The sequence below is a fragment of the Theropithecus gelada genome, chromosome 14 (genome assembly GCF_003255815.1).
Source record: "Theropithecus gelada isolate Dixy chromosome 14, Tgel_1.0, whole genome shotgun sequence".
NCBI classification, from domain to species: Eukaryota; Metazoa; Chordata; class Mammalia; order Primates; family Cercopithecidae; genus Theropithecus; species Theropithecus gelada.
The window spans coordinates 12,920,468-12,934,023 of NC_037682.1; the positions used below are offsets into that span (position 1 = coordinate 12,920,468).

General features: G+C 47.8%; 1 protein-coding gene across 7 annotated transcripts; it reads right to left on the reverse strand.

Moving 5' to 3' along the window:
- Positions 1-5,846: 5,846 nt before the first annotated feature.
- On the reverse strand, positions 5,847-13,396 carry TMEM138 (transmembrane protein 138). Of its 7 annotated transcripts, none has more exons than XM_025355695.1 (6): positions 13,037-13,100; positions 11,016-11,079; positions 10,813-10,898; positions 9,105-9,276; positions 6,728-6,803; positions 5,847-6,456 (listed from the first exon to the last, which is right to left on the reverse strand). In XM_025355695.1, exons 4-6 carry the CDS (start codon positions 9,228-9,230, stop codon positions 6,344-6,346), a joined length of 315 nt encoding a protein of 104 aa, XP_025211480.1. In that variant the 5' UTR covers positions 9,231-9,276; positions 10,813-10,898; positions 11,016-11,079; positions 13,037-13,100; the 3' UTR covers positions 5,847-6,343. The 7 variants fall into 7 exon arrangements, with proteins under 7 accessions (XP_025211480.1, XP_025211481.1, XP_025211478.1 ...); XM_025355696.1 differs by having other exon boundaries at positions 10,813-10,841; positions 10,894-11,079; XM_025355693.1 differs by having other exon boundaries at positions 10,813-11,079; positions 13,037-13,396.
- Between the last annotated feature and the right edge of the window lie 160 nt (positions 13,397-13,556).

Genomic DNA, 13,556 nt, shown 5'->3' on the forward strand with positions numbered 1-13,556 from the left:
TTTTTTTTTTTTTTTTTTTTTTTTTTTTTTTTTTTTTTTGAGACGGCGTCTCGCTCTGCCGCCCAGGCTGGGGTGCAGTGGCCGGATCTCAGCTCACTGCAAGCTCCGCCTCCCGGGTTTACGCCATTCTCCTGCCTCAGCCTCCCGAGTAGCTCGGACTATAGGCGCCCGCCACCTCGCCCGGCTAGTTTTTTGTATTTTTTTAGTAGAGACGGGGTTTCACCGTGTTAGCCAGGATGGTCTCGATCTCCTGACCTCGTGATCCGCCCGTCTCGGCCTCCCAAAGTGCTGGGATTATAGGCTTGAGCCACCGCGCCCGGCCTTGGCAAATATCTTAAGGAAAAATTCTGTTATGTTTTAAAGGCTCTTTGACGTCCTGATTTTCTTCCTTCAGGGTTAGGAGATGACTCAGCTCAGCTGGCTTTTCTGCAACCTTGTCTGGGCAATGCTTGGATTCCTAGCCTCTCGCTCAATCATAGAATTAGTAAATGCCCCGGGGAGGAATCTGTGGCAATTGTCAGCTGGCTTCTCTATGATTCTCCCTACTCTAGAATTTTAGGCCTGCTGGTCCTTCTTTCTTCACCAGCTCTCTGAGAATATTAAAAATATGATTTTTAAACATTATTATTTAGGCTGGGCGCAGTGGCTCATGCCTGTAATCCCAACACCTTGAGAAACCGAGGCAGGCTGATCACCTGAGGTCAGGAGTTCAAGACCAGCCTCGCCAACATGGCAAAACCCCGTCTCTACTAACAATACTATATATATATATATATTAAATATTATATATACATATATATCTCTCACGCCACTGTACTCCAACCTGGGCAATAAGAGTGAAACTCCATCTCAAAAAAAAGAGCCTCAAATCTGGCTTTTCTAGTTCGTCACTGGAGTGTTGGTCAGTTAGAAGAATGGAAGTCTCGGCCGGGCGCGGTGGCTCAAGCCTGTAATCCCAGCACTTTGGGAGGCCGAGACGGGCAGATCACGAGGTCAGGAGATCGAGACCATCCTGGCTGACACGGTGAAACCCCGTCTCTACTAAAAAATACAGAAAACTAGCCGGGCGAGGTGGCGGGCGCCTGTAGTCCCAGCTACTCGGGAAGCTGAGGCAGGAGAATGGCATGAACCCGGGAGGTGGAGCTTGCAGTGAGCTGAGATCTGGCCACTGCACTCCAGCCTGGGCGGCAGAGCAAGACTCCATCTCAAAAAAAAAAAAGAAGAATGGAAGTCTCTAAGGCCTTTCAAAGTGCTTTCTTCCACCAGGTGCAGTGGCTCACACTTGTAATCCCAGTACTTTGGGAAGCCCAGGCAGGAGGATTGCTTTAGGTCAGGAGTTTGATACCAGCCTGGGCAACAGTAGGAAGGCCCCATCGCTACAAAAAAAAAAATTTAAATTAGCCAGGTATGATGGTATGTGTGGGTGTTTTCCCATGCTGACAAATTATTCAACATTAGCTGGGTGTCCTAGAATTCGATTCCATTCTGACACTACGTGGAGTTAGCATCAGAGCCCACAGGTTAAGTAAGGCTCAGTCCCACAAGAATGCCCCCACTTCGGCTGGGCGCGGTGGCTCAAGCCTGTAATCCCAGCACTTTGGGAGGCCGAGACGGGCGGATCATGAGGTCAGGAGATCGAGACCATCCTGGCTAACATGGTGAAACCCTGTCTCTACTAAAAAATACAAAAAAACTAGCCGGGCGAGGTGGTGGGCGCCTGTAGTCCCAGCTACTTGGGAGGCTGAGGCAGGAGAATGGCGTAGACCCGGGAGGCGGAGCTTGCAGTGAGCCGAGATCGCCCCACTGCACTCCAGCCTGGGCGACAGAGGGAGACTCCGTCCCCCAAAAAAAAAAAAAAAAAAAAAGAATACCCCCACTTCAAATGCTGATCGCAAGTCTGGCTCTGTGGTACTTCTGACCCACTGGCTATGAATCAGAGATTCCCACAGCCCTCTCCTTGGGTTCAGTAATTTGTTAGGATGGCTCATAGAACTCAGGAAGACAGTTTACTTACTAGATTGCTGGTTTATTACAAAAGGAAAGAACTCTAGAATAGCCAGATGGAAGAGACGCATAGGACAATGTATAGAAAAGAGCCAGGGAGCTTCCATGTCCTCCCTGGTGTAGACCAAAAGTAATATTCTAAGTGCCCTAATAGACTGAATGAACCCTCCTCTCGGCCAAGGGGATTCCAAACTAAACCTGAAAAACTAGTTCAGGTCGTAATTGGAAGAGGTGTTTGGACATGCTTCGTTATACTCTCCTCCCTTTGGAATTCAGGCACAATTGACCAGTGTGAAAGGAAAATAAATCTTGGATCGCCAAGTTAGTGTAAACCCAGAAAATTTGAGACAGTTCTCAGTTAATTTAGAAAGTTTATTTTGCCAGGTTGAGAACACATGCCTGTAACAACACAGCCTCAGGAGGTCCTGACAACATGTGCTCAAGGTGGTCAGAGCACAGTTTGGTTTTATACATTTTAGGGAGACGTGAGACATCAATCAGTATGTGTAAGATGTACACTGGTTTGGTCCAGAAAGGTGGGACTACTGTAAGCAGGGGAGTGGACTTCCAGGTCATAGGTAGATGAGAGACAACCAATTACATTCTTTTGAGTTTCTGATTAACCTTTCACTGAATGCACAATTTACATGTGAGAGGAGGGTAGAGGAATAGTCACGTATGCCTTAGTCTAGCTCAGTGAAACAATATGGCGGGACAACTCAAAGCAGGGAGGGGCTTACAGGTCATAGGTAGACAAAAGACAAATGGATGCATTCTTTTGAGTTTCTCATGAGTGTCTCTAAAGGAGGCAATCAGATATGCATTTGTCTCAGTGAGCAGAGCAGTGACTTTGATTAGAATGGGAAGCAGGCTTGCCCTAAGCAGTTCCCAGCTTGACTTTTGCCTTTAGCTGAGTGATTTGGGGGCCCAAGATACTTTCCTTTCACATTTCCTCCTTTTTCTTTTTAAAAATCTTTTAGAGAAAGCATTTTAGAAAAAAATGAGTCTATCGTCTCAGGTTTCATCTGATCTGTCATGGCTAGGAAGGTTTATTTCTAGACAAGTAGGTCCTGAGTTATTAGGAAAACTCATTTTTAGAAAGTTGTGAAGTGTCATGTCCTATGAAGAGAAAATGGAGGAGGAAGGGAGAACAACAACAACAAACAAAAGCACAATCCTGGAAAATCGCTATAAGCCACATGACTCTGAAGGTTATACATCGGTAGGCAGGTATGTAAGTGGCTTACGTCTGTAAATAGTTGCTGTTACTTTCTTCTGAAGTTGTCTAGATTCAGTTTGCAGGGCTTTACAAACGCACAGCTTAGTTTTCCGTGACTCTAAATTAGAAAAAAAATGGAAAAAAGAAGAAAAAAATTGAAAACATTATTTTGAAGACTTGTAGCCAAGAAAAATTAGAATTCAGTCCAAACTGTAGAAAATAATAAAATTGAAAAATATTGGCCGGGCGCGGTGGCTCAAGCCTGTAATCCCAGCACTTTGGGAGGCCGAGACGGGTGGATCACAAGGTCAGGAGATCGAGACCACCCTGGCTAATACGGTGAAACCCTGTCTCTACTAAAAAAATACAAAAAACTAGCCGGGTGAGGTGGCGGGCGCCTGTAGTCCCAGCTACTCGGGAGGCTGAGGCAGGAGAATGGCGTAGACCCGGGAGGCGGAGCTTGCAGTGAGCTGAGATTCGGCCACTGCACTCCAGCCTGGGCGACAGTGCGAGACTCTGTCTCAAAAAAAAAAAAAAAAAAAGAAAAATATTAGGCAAGACTAGACTCTAACAACAGGTGTGCTATAGTCCTTGAAACAGTTTTTCTCTTTCCAGTTTTCTTTTCTCTTTTTTTTGAGATGGAGTCTTGCTCTGTCATCCAGGTTGGAGTACAGTGGCATGATCTCGTCTCACTGCAACAGGAGAATTCACACCATTCTCCTGCCTCAGCCTTCCCAGTAGCTGGGTCTACAGGTGTCCGCCACCATGCCCAGCTAATTTTTTGTATTTTTAGTGGAGACGGGGTTTCACCATGTTGGCCAGGATGGTCTCCATCTCCTGACCTTGTGATCTCGCCGCCTCGGCCTCCCACAGTGCTGGGATTACAGGCGTGAGCCACCGTGCCCGGCCGAAACTTTGTAGTGCTTTTGAGACAGTAGAGACGGGGCATGGCTTCAGCTCACCCCCACTACAGCATCCTTTCATGCATCCCCACTGACCACAAAGCATCCTTTCATGCATCCCCACTGACACCTCTACCTTGCTGATGTATCCACTATTGCCAACGCGTTAGTCATACAAAGTAAATTGCCATTTTGTATTCATCTTCTGTGCTCTCACAATGTTTATCCAGGCCTTTTACTTAGAATTCCGGGAACCGGCCTTAGGAGGTCCAAAATATCAAACCAACATTGTGTGTGGAGTGTCCCTCCTCAGGAAAGAATACAGATTTGTTGCCATTGGCCAGACCACCTGGTGGTCCATTATTCAAGATAACCCTCACAACAAGATGCTGACCTGCACACCCTACCCCTCATGTGCTTTGCTCAGCCCAGCCTGCCTACCCTACCCGAGGTCAATTCCAACACTTTGCCTAAGAGAAAAACCCTGCAGGCTTTTTTCGGAGTCAGTCAGGGAACTCTCTCTTTCATTTGTGTTGTGTACCTTATGCCCAGGCATAAGCTCCAATGAAGCCTTGGTGGCAAATTCTTTTAGCCTCATGTCAACTTCTATAGCAATGAGAGTTAAGAACTTGTGGTTGGTAACCATTTCCCACTTTGATTCTGGGCTTAGTCGCATGACTTGCCTTGATCAATAGGAGTCTAAGAGATACAAGACAAGCACAGGCTTGAAATGGGGTTGCACACGGGACTTTCCTGCTCTGCCACTGGCATGTGAGCAGACACAGGCTAGTCTGTGGGAAGTGAATCCTGCAAACCAGAGCTGAGTAACCCGTCACTCCAGCTGAGGTCATTGCAGGCTAGCCAACTGCCAATGGATCCCAAGGCCATCACAGATGCCTAGTTGACCTGCGGCTGACCAGACACATGAGTGAGCCCAGCTGAAACCACCCACACACAGCCTTGATCAGCTGAACCCAGGGCAGAGAGCCTGGCAGCTGTTTATTGCTGTATGCCCCTGAACTTTGGTGGTGGTCTGTCACACAGTATTCCGGCAATAGAAAACTGATACTATGGACACATGAATTTTAAAAATTGCTTTTGCCAAAACTGGCTAAGGAATATTTTTATTCTTCTGAGGGCAGTTAAGGTTTCTGATAAGGAGAGTCTGAACAGAGCACAGAAATCTGGAACTCCAGGAGTGGGGGATGCAGCATCAGATTCCATCTTGAATTTCCACTAAAATACTTTGCACTCACAGTGGAACTCAATAAAGACCTGTATTTCATCTGTGGCTGAATCTTCCCTTGGGTCAAGTAGATGCTAAGCTGGACGTTAGCACGCCTCTTAACCATGAAGAGATCTAGCTAGACAGACAGACTCCACCATTTATGGAACAAGAATTCAATTTATTCTCTATTTATTTATTTATTTATTTATTTTATTTTTTATTTTTTTTTGAGACGGAGTCTCGCTCTGTCCCCCGGGCTGGAGTGCAGTGGCCGGATCTCAGCTCACTGCAAGCTCCGCCTCCTGGGTTCACGCCATTCTCCTGCCTCAGCCTCCCGAGTAGCTGGGACTACAGGCGCCCGCCACCTCGCCCGGCTAGTTTTTTGTATTTTTTTAGTAGAGACGGGGTTTCACCGTGTTAGCCAGGATGGTCTCGATCTCCTGACCTCGTGATCCGCCCGTCTCGGCCTCCCAAAGTGCTGGGATTACAGGCTTGAGCCACCGCGCCCGGCCTATTCTCTATTTATAAAACATTTTTTAAAAGTGCCTTGGGTATAAAAATCTAAATGTCTGCGGTGTGATCGGTCAGTAGCGTGTAACTATCACTCTTCGCATCCTTTGGTCACTGGGAGATCCTTTGGGGCTGGGAGGTCCTTCTGTCCCAGGCTAAAGGAAGAGCTTCACAAGGGTAAGAGCCACAGAATCCTCAGCAAGAAAGGCAGGTCAGGGAGAATGAATGGTACAGAGAGGAAAGGAAGGAAAGGGGGTGGAACGGAGGTAGGAGGCAAGGAAGGGATGCCGCACTGGAGAACGATGGGGACACTCTGATTTGCAAGAGGGAAGATCTTCCTTCTTGAATGCTGAACACAGCTGGTCTGAACCTTCCTTGGAAAGTCCAGCTGTTTCCTCATGCATAGGGCCAACTCTCCCTGCAGAGCAGCAAACGTAGCTTCTATCAGGAAGGAAAAGTATCCATCAGTGTGACAAGAGGTCACCTTCGAACTTGCATGAACTCCTTGCGCAGCCACAAAGAGTCCTGGTAGAAGTGAGGGTCGCCTAGTCTTATGGCTGTCCGTTTATAGAAGTAGCAGTACAACACTGCCGCTGCAGGGAGGAAGCAGAAGAGAAGCCTCAGGGGTGCTCCTGAGTATCATTTCAGGTTAAGAACAGAACCTAATGAGGCTGGGCAGCTCTGCCTCCTGATTTCCCATGGTCTTCCAGCAAGGGCAGGGGCAGTAATCCCTCCTGTTCCTGGTGTGGCTGTTGCAACCATCCCAAACCAGCTGGGACAGGGCTGAGAAGCCGGAATCAAGGGCCTTACTGAAAGAGACACATGTGGGACCCAAGAGAGGCCTGATCTTGCTCTGGTCCTTACCTAGTCTCTGGAATACAAACAGCGTTTGAAGTCCATCTGTCCATATGAAGCTGTTGGAGTTTTTCCAGCGTAAGTTCTGAAGGAGATGTGAGACACACAAAAGTTAATGGCCACAAGAGGCCCTAATGTCTCCAACTTGGTTAGCTGCAGATGCCAGTTGGTTTAAAATCACGCTAACCTCTCCCTCCTTTCTACAACCCCAACGAGTGTTTCTCAAAGGAGCCTCAAGCTCCCTTTTTTGCTGCAAAGGGAATATCCTTTTAACTTTGAGGGAGGAAGTATGAACTAAGTTATTTATCCTCTTTCATTCCATAACCTTTGCCAAGGAGAAATGATATACTCATTATCTCAGGAGTTCAGCTGGTCACTGTCTTGCCTTGAAAAACGCTGGCTCAGCTCTTGTCAGATAAAGACTTTGGTGCACTCAGGGTTTAATGAGATTAACGGCTTTTATAGTACAAAGCTAGGACCTATTTTGGCTGCAGGAACCAGAGCACAGAATCCTCTTCAGGAAGCACCCAGAGACTCTGGTGTTGCTTTGCTTCTTTCCTGGGAGTTCTACTTCTCTCTGTGGAATCACAAGCGCAACCTAACAGGGGGTTCGGGTGTGAAAGTGGCTTTAATAATGAAGTGACAACTACAGAACCCTGAGGTTTTTTTTTTTTTTTTTTTTTTTTTGAGACTGAGTCTGGCTCTGTCGCCCAGGCTGGAGTGCGGTGGCCGGATCTCAGCTCACTGCAAGCTCCGCCTCCCAGGTTTACGCCATTCTCCTGCCTCAGCCTCCCGAGTAGTTGGGACCACAGGTGCCCGCCACTTCGCCCGGCTAGTTTTTTGTATTTTTTAGTAGAGACGGGGTTTCACCGTGTTAGCCAGGATGGTCTCGATCTCCTGACCTCGTGATCCACCCGTCTCGGCCTCCCAAAGTGCTGGGATTACAGGCTTGAGCCACCGTGCCCGGCCACCCTGAGGTTTTAAAGAGTTCAATTCAATCGAGTGCATGAGAAACATATAAGATATTCAAAGAGCTGGAAGAATTTGTGAAGCAGAAGAAATCTGAAACCATGGACACTGGATCTGATCTGAGGCCTATGTTAGAACCAAAGGGCCGGGCGTGGTGGCTCAAGCCTGTAATCCCAGCACTTTGGGAGGCCGAGACGGGCGGATCACGAGGTCAGGAGATCGAGACCATCCTGGCTAACACGGTGAAACCCCATCTCTACTAAAAAATACAAAAAACTAGCCGGGCGAGGTGGCGGGCGCCTGTAGTCCCAGCTACTTGGGAGGCTGAGGCAGGAGAATGGCGTGAACCCGGGAGGCGGAGCTTGCAGTGAGCCGAGATCCGGCCACTGCACTCCAGCCTGGGCGACAGAGCGAGACTCCGTCTCAAAAAAAAAAAAAAAAAAAAAAAAAAAGAACCAAAGGGAGGCATCTTGGAGGCCGGTTCTCCTAGTTAAAGTGATGGGAGCTCGGCAGAAGGCATGGAGCGCTCAAGGGCAAGCAGCAATCCTGCTTGGCTACTTCCCAGAAATGTCCACTGCCTACAGCATTAGCCATGGGGCACTGATGCCTAAGAATAACCTGTATCGACATCCACCTGCCCAAATAACTAATGATGAAACACATTCAACTACCTGTTTTAGCCCTGGTAGGCCTGTTTGGGGCAAAGGTGAATTGCATGTTCTGGAAGAGTCTGGTGACTCTTGGACAAGGCTGTTTTTCAACACTTAAGGTTGGTCAAGAGCACCTTATGAAACTCTCATATGCCCAGAGCTCCAACTCAAACCACTTTCATTTCACCTGTTCTCTATGAAGGATTGCCTGAGATGTCAAACAATGAAGCTGAGTTCCCAGAGAAAAGATATCCCAGTGGCCGGGTGCGGTGGCTCATGCCTGTAATCCCAGCCCTTTCGGAGGCCGAGGCGGGAGGATCACGAGGTCAAGAGATTGAGACCATCCTGGCCAACATGGTGAAACCCTGTCTCTACTAAAAATACAAAAATTAGCTAGGCATGGTGGCGTGTGCCTATAATCCCAGGTACTCAGGAGGCTGAGGCAGGAGAATTGCTTGAACCTGGGAAGCAGAGGTTGCAGTGAGCTGAGATTGTGCCACTGCACTCCAGCGTGGCGACAGAGCACAACTCCGTCTCAAAAAAAAAAAAAAAAAGAAAAGAAAAGTTATCCCTAGCCCTTTAGGGATTCAGGAATTCAGAGTTCAGGCTGGGCACAGTGACTCACGCCTGTAATTCCAGCACTTTGGGAGGCAGAAGCAGGAGAATCGCTTGAGCTCAGGAGTTCGAGACCAGCCTTGGTAACATAGTAAGACCCCATCTCTATTTAAAATAAAAATTAAAAAAAGAATCCAGACTTCCACTCTTACCATGACCCAGACATGAAGGGAGATGCTGAGGGCAAAGTACACAGCTGTCAGGATGATGGTCCCTTTGAACTTATGGAATAGGAGGTTGACCAGGCCAGCCTGGAAGACGAAGGTGTTGAAGAACATGAGGAAAATGATGATGATGTTGAAGAGGACTGCAATATCCTGGATGCTGTAGACATAAAAAAAGTACAACCAATGGAGGCCTGTGTGAGGACCCAAGAGCAGGTACTATGTCCTGAGGGACACCACGAGGCCTGTCCTTTCCTGTGAGATAGGCATCTGACATCTTAAACCCTCACAGAGATAACATGGGTTTTGGGACCTGAATGACAGGAAGCTAAAATTACCTAAAATTACCCACTGGCCCCATCAGTTAGATTGCAGTCCATAGTCAAGGCTTTCCTGCTCTGATACTCTCTTTATTTTTAAAGTTTCTTCCATACATAGTCCTATAGAAGATTCTCTGAGACTCTTCTTTTTCGAGACAGGGTCTCATTCTGTTGCCCAGACTGGAGTGCAGTGGTATGATCACAGCTCACTGCAGCGACTTCCTGGGCTCAAGTGATCCTTCCGCCTCACCCTCCTGAGTAGCTGGGATCACAGGTGTGTGCCACTATACTCAGCTAATTAAAAAAAAAAATAGCTCATGCCTGTAATTCCAGCACTTTGGAAGGCTGAAGTGGGTGGATCACTTGAGGTCAAGAGTTTGAGACCAGCCTGGCCAACATGGCAAAACCCCATCTCTACTAAAAATAGAAAAATTAGCTGGGTGTGGTAAATTAGCGGGGTGTGGTAGTGCACGCCTATAATCCCAGCTACTAGGGAGGCTGAGGCAGAATTGCTTGAACCCAGGGGGCGGAGGTTGCAGTGAGCTGAGATTGTGCCATGCCACTGCACTCCAGCCTGGTGACAGAGCTAGACTCCGTCTCAAAAAAAAAAAAAACAAACAAACAATTTTTTAGTAGAAACAAGGCCTCACTATGTTGCCCAGGCTATCTGACACTCTTAACATTTTTTTTTGTTTTTGGAGATGAAGTCTTGTTCTGTTGCCTAGGCTGGAGTACAGTGGCATGATCATGGCTCACTGCAACCTCTGCCTCCCAGGTTCAAGCAATTCTCCTGCCTCAGCCTCCCAAGTAGCTAGAATTACAGGCATGTGACACCACGCCCATCTAATTTTTGTATTTTTAGTAGAGATGGGGTTTCTCCATGTTGGTCAGGCTGGTCTCGAATTCCTGACCTCTGGTGATCTGCCCACCTTGGCCTCCCAAAGTGTTGGGATTACAAGTATGAGCCACCGTGCCTGCTTTTTTTTTTTTTTTTTTTTTTTTTTTTGAGATAGGGTCTTTGTCACCTGGTTGGAGTACAGTGGCATGATCATGGCTCACTGTAGCCTTGAACTCCTGGGCTTAAGTAATCCTTCTACCTCAGCATCCTGAATCACTGAGATTACAGGTGTGTGGCACCACGCCTAGCTAATTTTGAAAATTTTTATTAGGTAGGGACAGGGTCTTGCTATGTTGCCCAGGCTGGTCCTTAAACTCCCAGCCTCAAAAGATCCTCCTGCCTTGGTCTCTCAAAGTCCTGGGATTAAGGGTGTGAGCCACTGTACCCAGCCTACTAATAACTTTAGACACTAAATCACCACTGTCAGGGCCTTTGAATTGCTTGGGTTAAACTTTCCAGAGTGCCTTACTGCACGCACATGAAGAGCACAAGCTGGATGACAGGAGCCTTTCGGAGCAGTTCTGAGAAGGAATTGACAAAGAGGTCATAGGACAGCAACAGGAACTGCAGCGAGAGCACCAGGCTGTAGTTACTGGTCTGGAGCATCTTCCTTCTGTTTTCTTGGGCCCCCAAGGGCACATCCCACAGTTCCCAGAAAACAGCTCCTGGCTCTCTCCCTACCACTAAGGGAGATGCTTCTAGTTCCTTTGAATCAGAGCTGTTTCCCTTGCTCTAAGGCAAGCACCTGTTGGGGCGAAAAAATAAGCAAGGTTAGAAGTGTATTAATACCATAAACATTTACTGAGGACCTACTGTGTGCCAGGTACCACTCCAGTCACATGGGATACTTTAGTGAAAAAACCAACAACCAAAAATCCCCAAGAAGTCATTTATTCTAGGACCTTCACCAACTTTTCTCCATGCCTGGAACCTTCTAAATGCAGAGCTGTCTCTAACCAAAGGAACCTAGTAGTAGTATTGAGAAGAATGACTGCCTGGTCATGTAGTAGCAGTGGTAACAAAAATGGCAGCAAATCCTTACACATTGCTTACAATGTGCCAGGGGGTGTTCTACAAGCACTAACATTATTTAAACCTCACAAGGTAGATGATATAATACATTATTACCTTCTCCATTTTACAGATGAGAAAACTGAGGCCAAGAGAGGTAAAATAATTTGTCCAAGGTCACATCATTAGTAAGTAGCAGAGATGGTATTCGGATGCAGGCTGCCTGGGTCCACAGTCTGTGCTCTTAACTACTAGACTTAAGCTGTCTCTTACAGAACTAATAGACCGATACTTAACTAGGCAGGAAGAATGCCGGCACAGAAGTGTGAAGTGCCTGTGTGAAGTGCGGTAGGCAGAAAAAGCAGAGAGGAAATAGGGGTCTCCCGGAAGGCTTTATCTTTAGGGTTATGGTAGCAACACAGTGGCAGTTGTTTCTTTTCATCTATTCCAAGACCCACAGGTTGCTCTGGGGGTGTCCTATGACCCTGCTGCTGTGCCAAATCTATAAAGAAATTTCAAAATGCTTTGAGTATTAGCGATTAAATTAGCATCGGTAAAATGTTTTGCAATGTATAAGCTCTTTTCATACTTCTAACCTTACTTAATCCTACAACCATCTTGAGAAGTAGCCATTATAATGTATATTATCCCCATTTTACACAGAGGCTCCAGAGGGTTAAGGCACCTCCTCCACCTCAGCTGGTGAAGTCCCACCTTACTGGACGTATGTACGCGGTTTCCTCATTCATTTATATATATATATATATATATATATAATGAATATATATATATATATAATGAATATATATACACACCCACACATATATATATGGAGAGAAAATATATATACACATATATATATATATGGGGGGGGGAGAGAGAGAGAGAGAGTCTTGCTCTGTTGCCAGGCTGGAGTGCAGCGGCATGATCTCGGCTCACTGCAACCTCCACCTCTCGGGTTCAAGCGATTCTCCTGCCTCAGCCTCCCGTGTACCTGGGACTACAGGCGCGTGCCACCACGCCTGGCTAATTTTTTGTATTTTTAGTAAAGACGGGGTTTCACCATGTTAGCCAGGATGGTCTTGATCTCCTGACCTGGTGATCCGCCCGCCTCGGCCTCCCAAAGTGCTGGGATTACAGGCGTGAGCCACCGCGCCCGGCCGCATTAAATAATACTGATAGCTAGGTACCCACACCACGATAAACTTGTCAACCAAGATCATTTCCTTTAATCCTCCCTACAACTCTGCAAGGTGGGAATTATTCCCATTCTACAGGAAAGGACACAGGAGTCAGAGTTCAAGGCATTCCTCCAGGTCTCAAGTCAGCAGAACCAGGCTTCGTAACTGCGACGCCAAATCCGTGCTCTTAATCACTACTCACAGGCCACCATCCAGGGCTGTTTTTGAGGATCCGTTATGCAGAAACGCCCATGGCTGTCTCTACGTACGACGATCCCCTCCAGTTTAGGGCAGTGGGGATTCGCAAGCTCATGAAGCTCTTTAATTCGTCCACCGCTACCTGCCGCCTTCCCTTTGTACCTAGGGCAGTATTCTTCACGCCTCCCAATCCATTTAAAAACAAGGCTTCCTTGGCAAACAACAACAAAGCATAAAACCCAAGCCCAAAACAACAGCACCAAAAATGCTGACTTCTGGTCTCTTAACCCACTTCTCGTCAATCACTCTCACCTCCAAACGCCAACGTCGGTTGTCATGGGGACACCGTCCCGGCTTCCGGAAGCCGGCTTTAAATTCCGGAAGTAAAGGGAGGACGCGGGCCCCGTCTGTGCCGTGCTGCCTGCTAGTCCCCGGCTTTCTCTTCCCGCTCAATGGCCAGTCCGGCCGCCATGTTGGAGCCTTCGCCGTTCGGGGCGCGGCCTGCTCCGGGCCCTCCCAGCTACGCCGCTAGCTGACTTAGGGCTCCCGCCCACACTGCGCATGGCCTTGCTTAGGGCCGGCTAGTGGTGGGAGGCTTCGCGTTCACCTGAGCGTTTCCGTCCCCTCTAGATGGGGCATGAGAGGCGAAGCTGATGAATCACAGCAGTCCTGGACCCTGACTTCGGACCTGGGGAAGAAACGCCGAGGAGGAACGGGAGTTAGGGGGCTAGCACCTTGGCGCGCTGGGAGCCGGCCACCCCGGGCTTCTGGACTTCACTTCCCAGGAGGCCTCGCGCGCGACTGGAAGTGCTGCGAGCCTATAAGAAGGCGA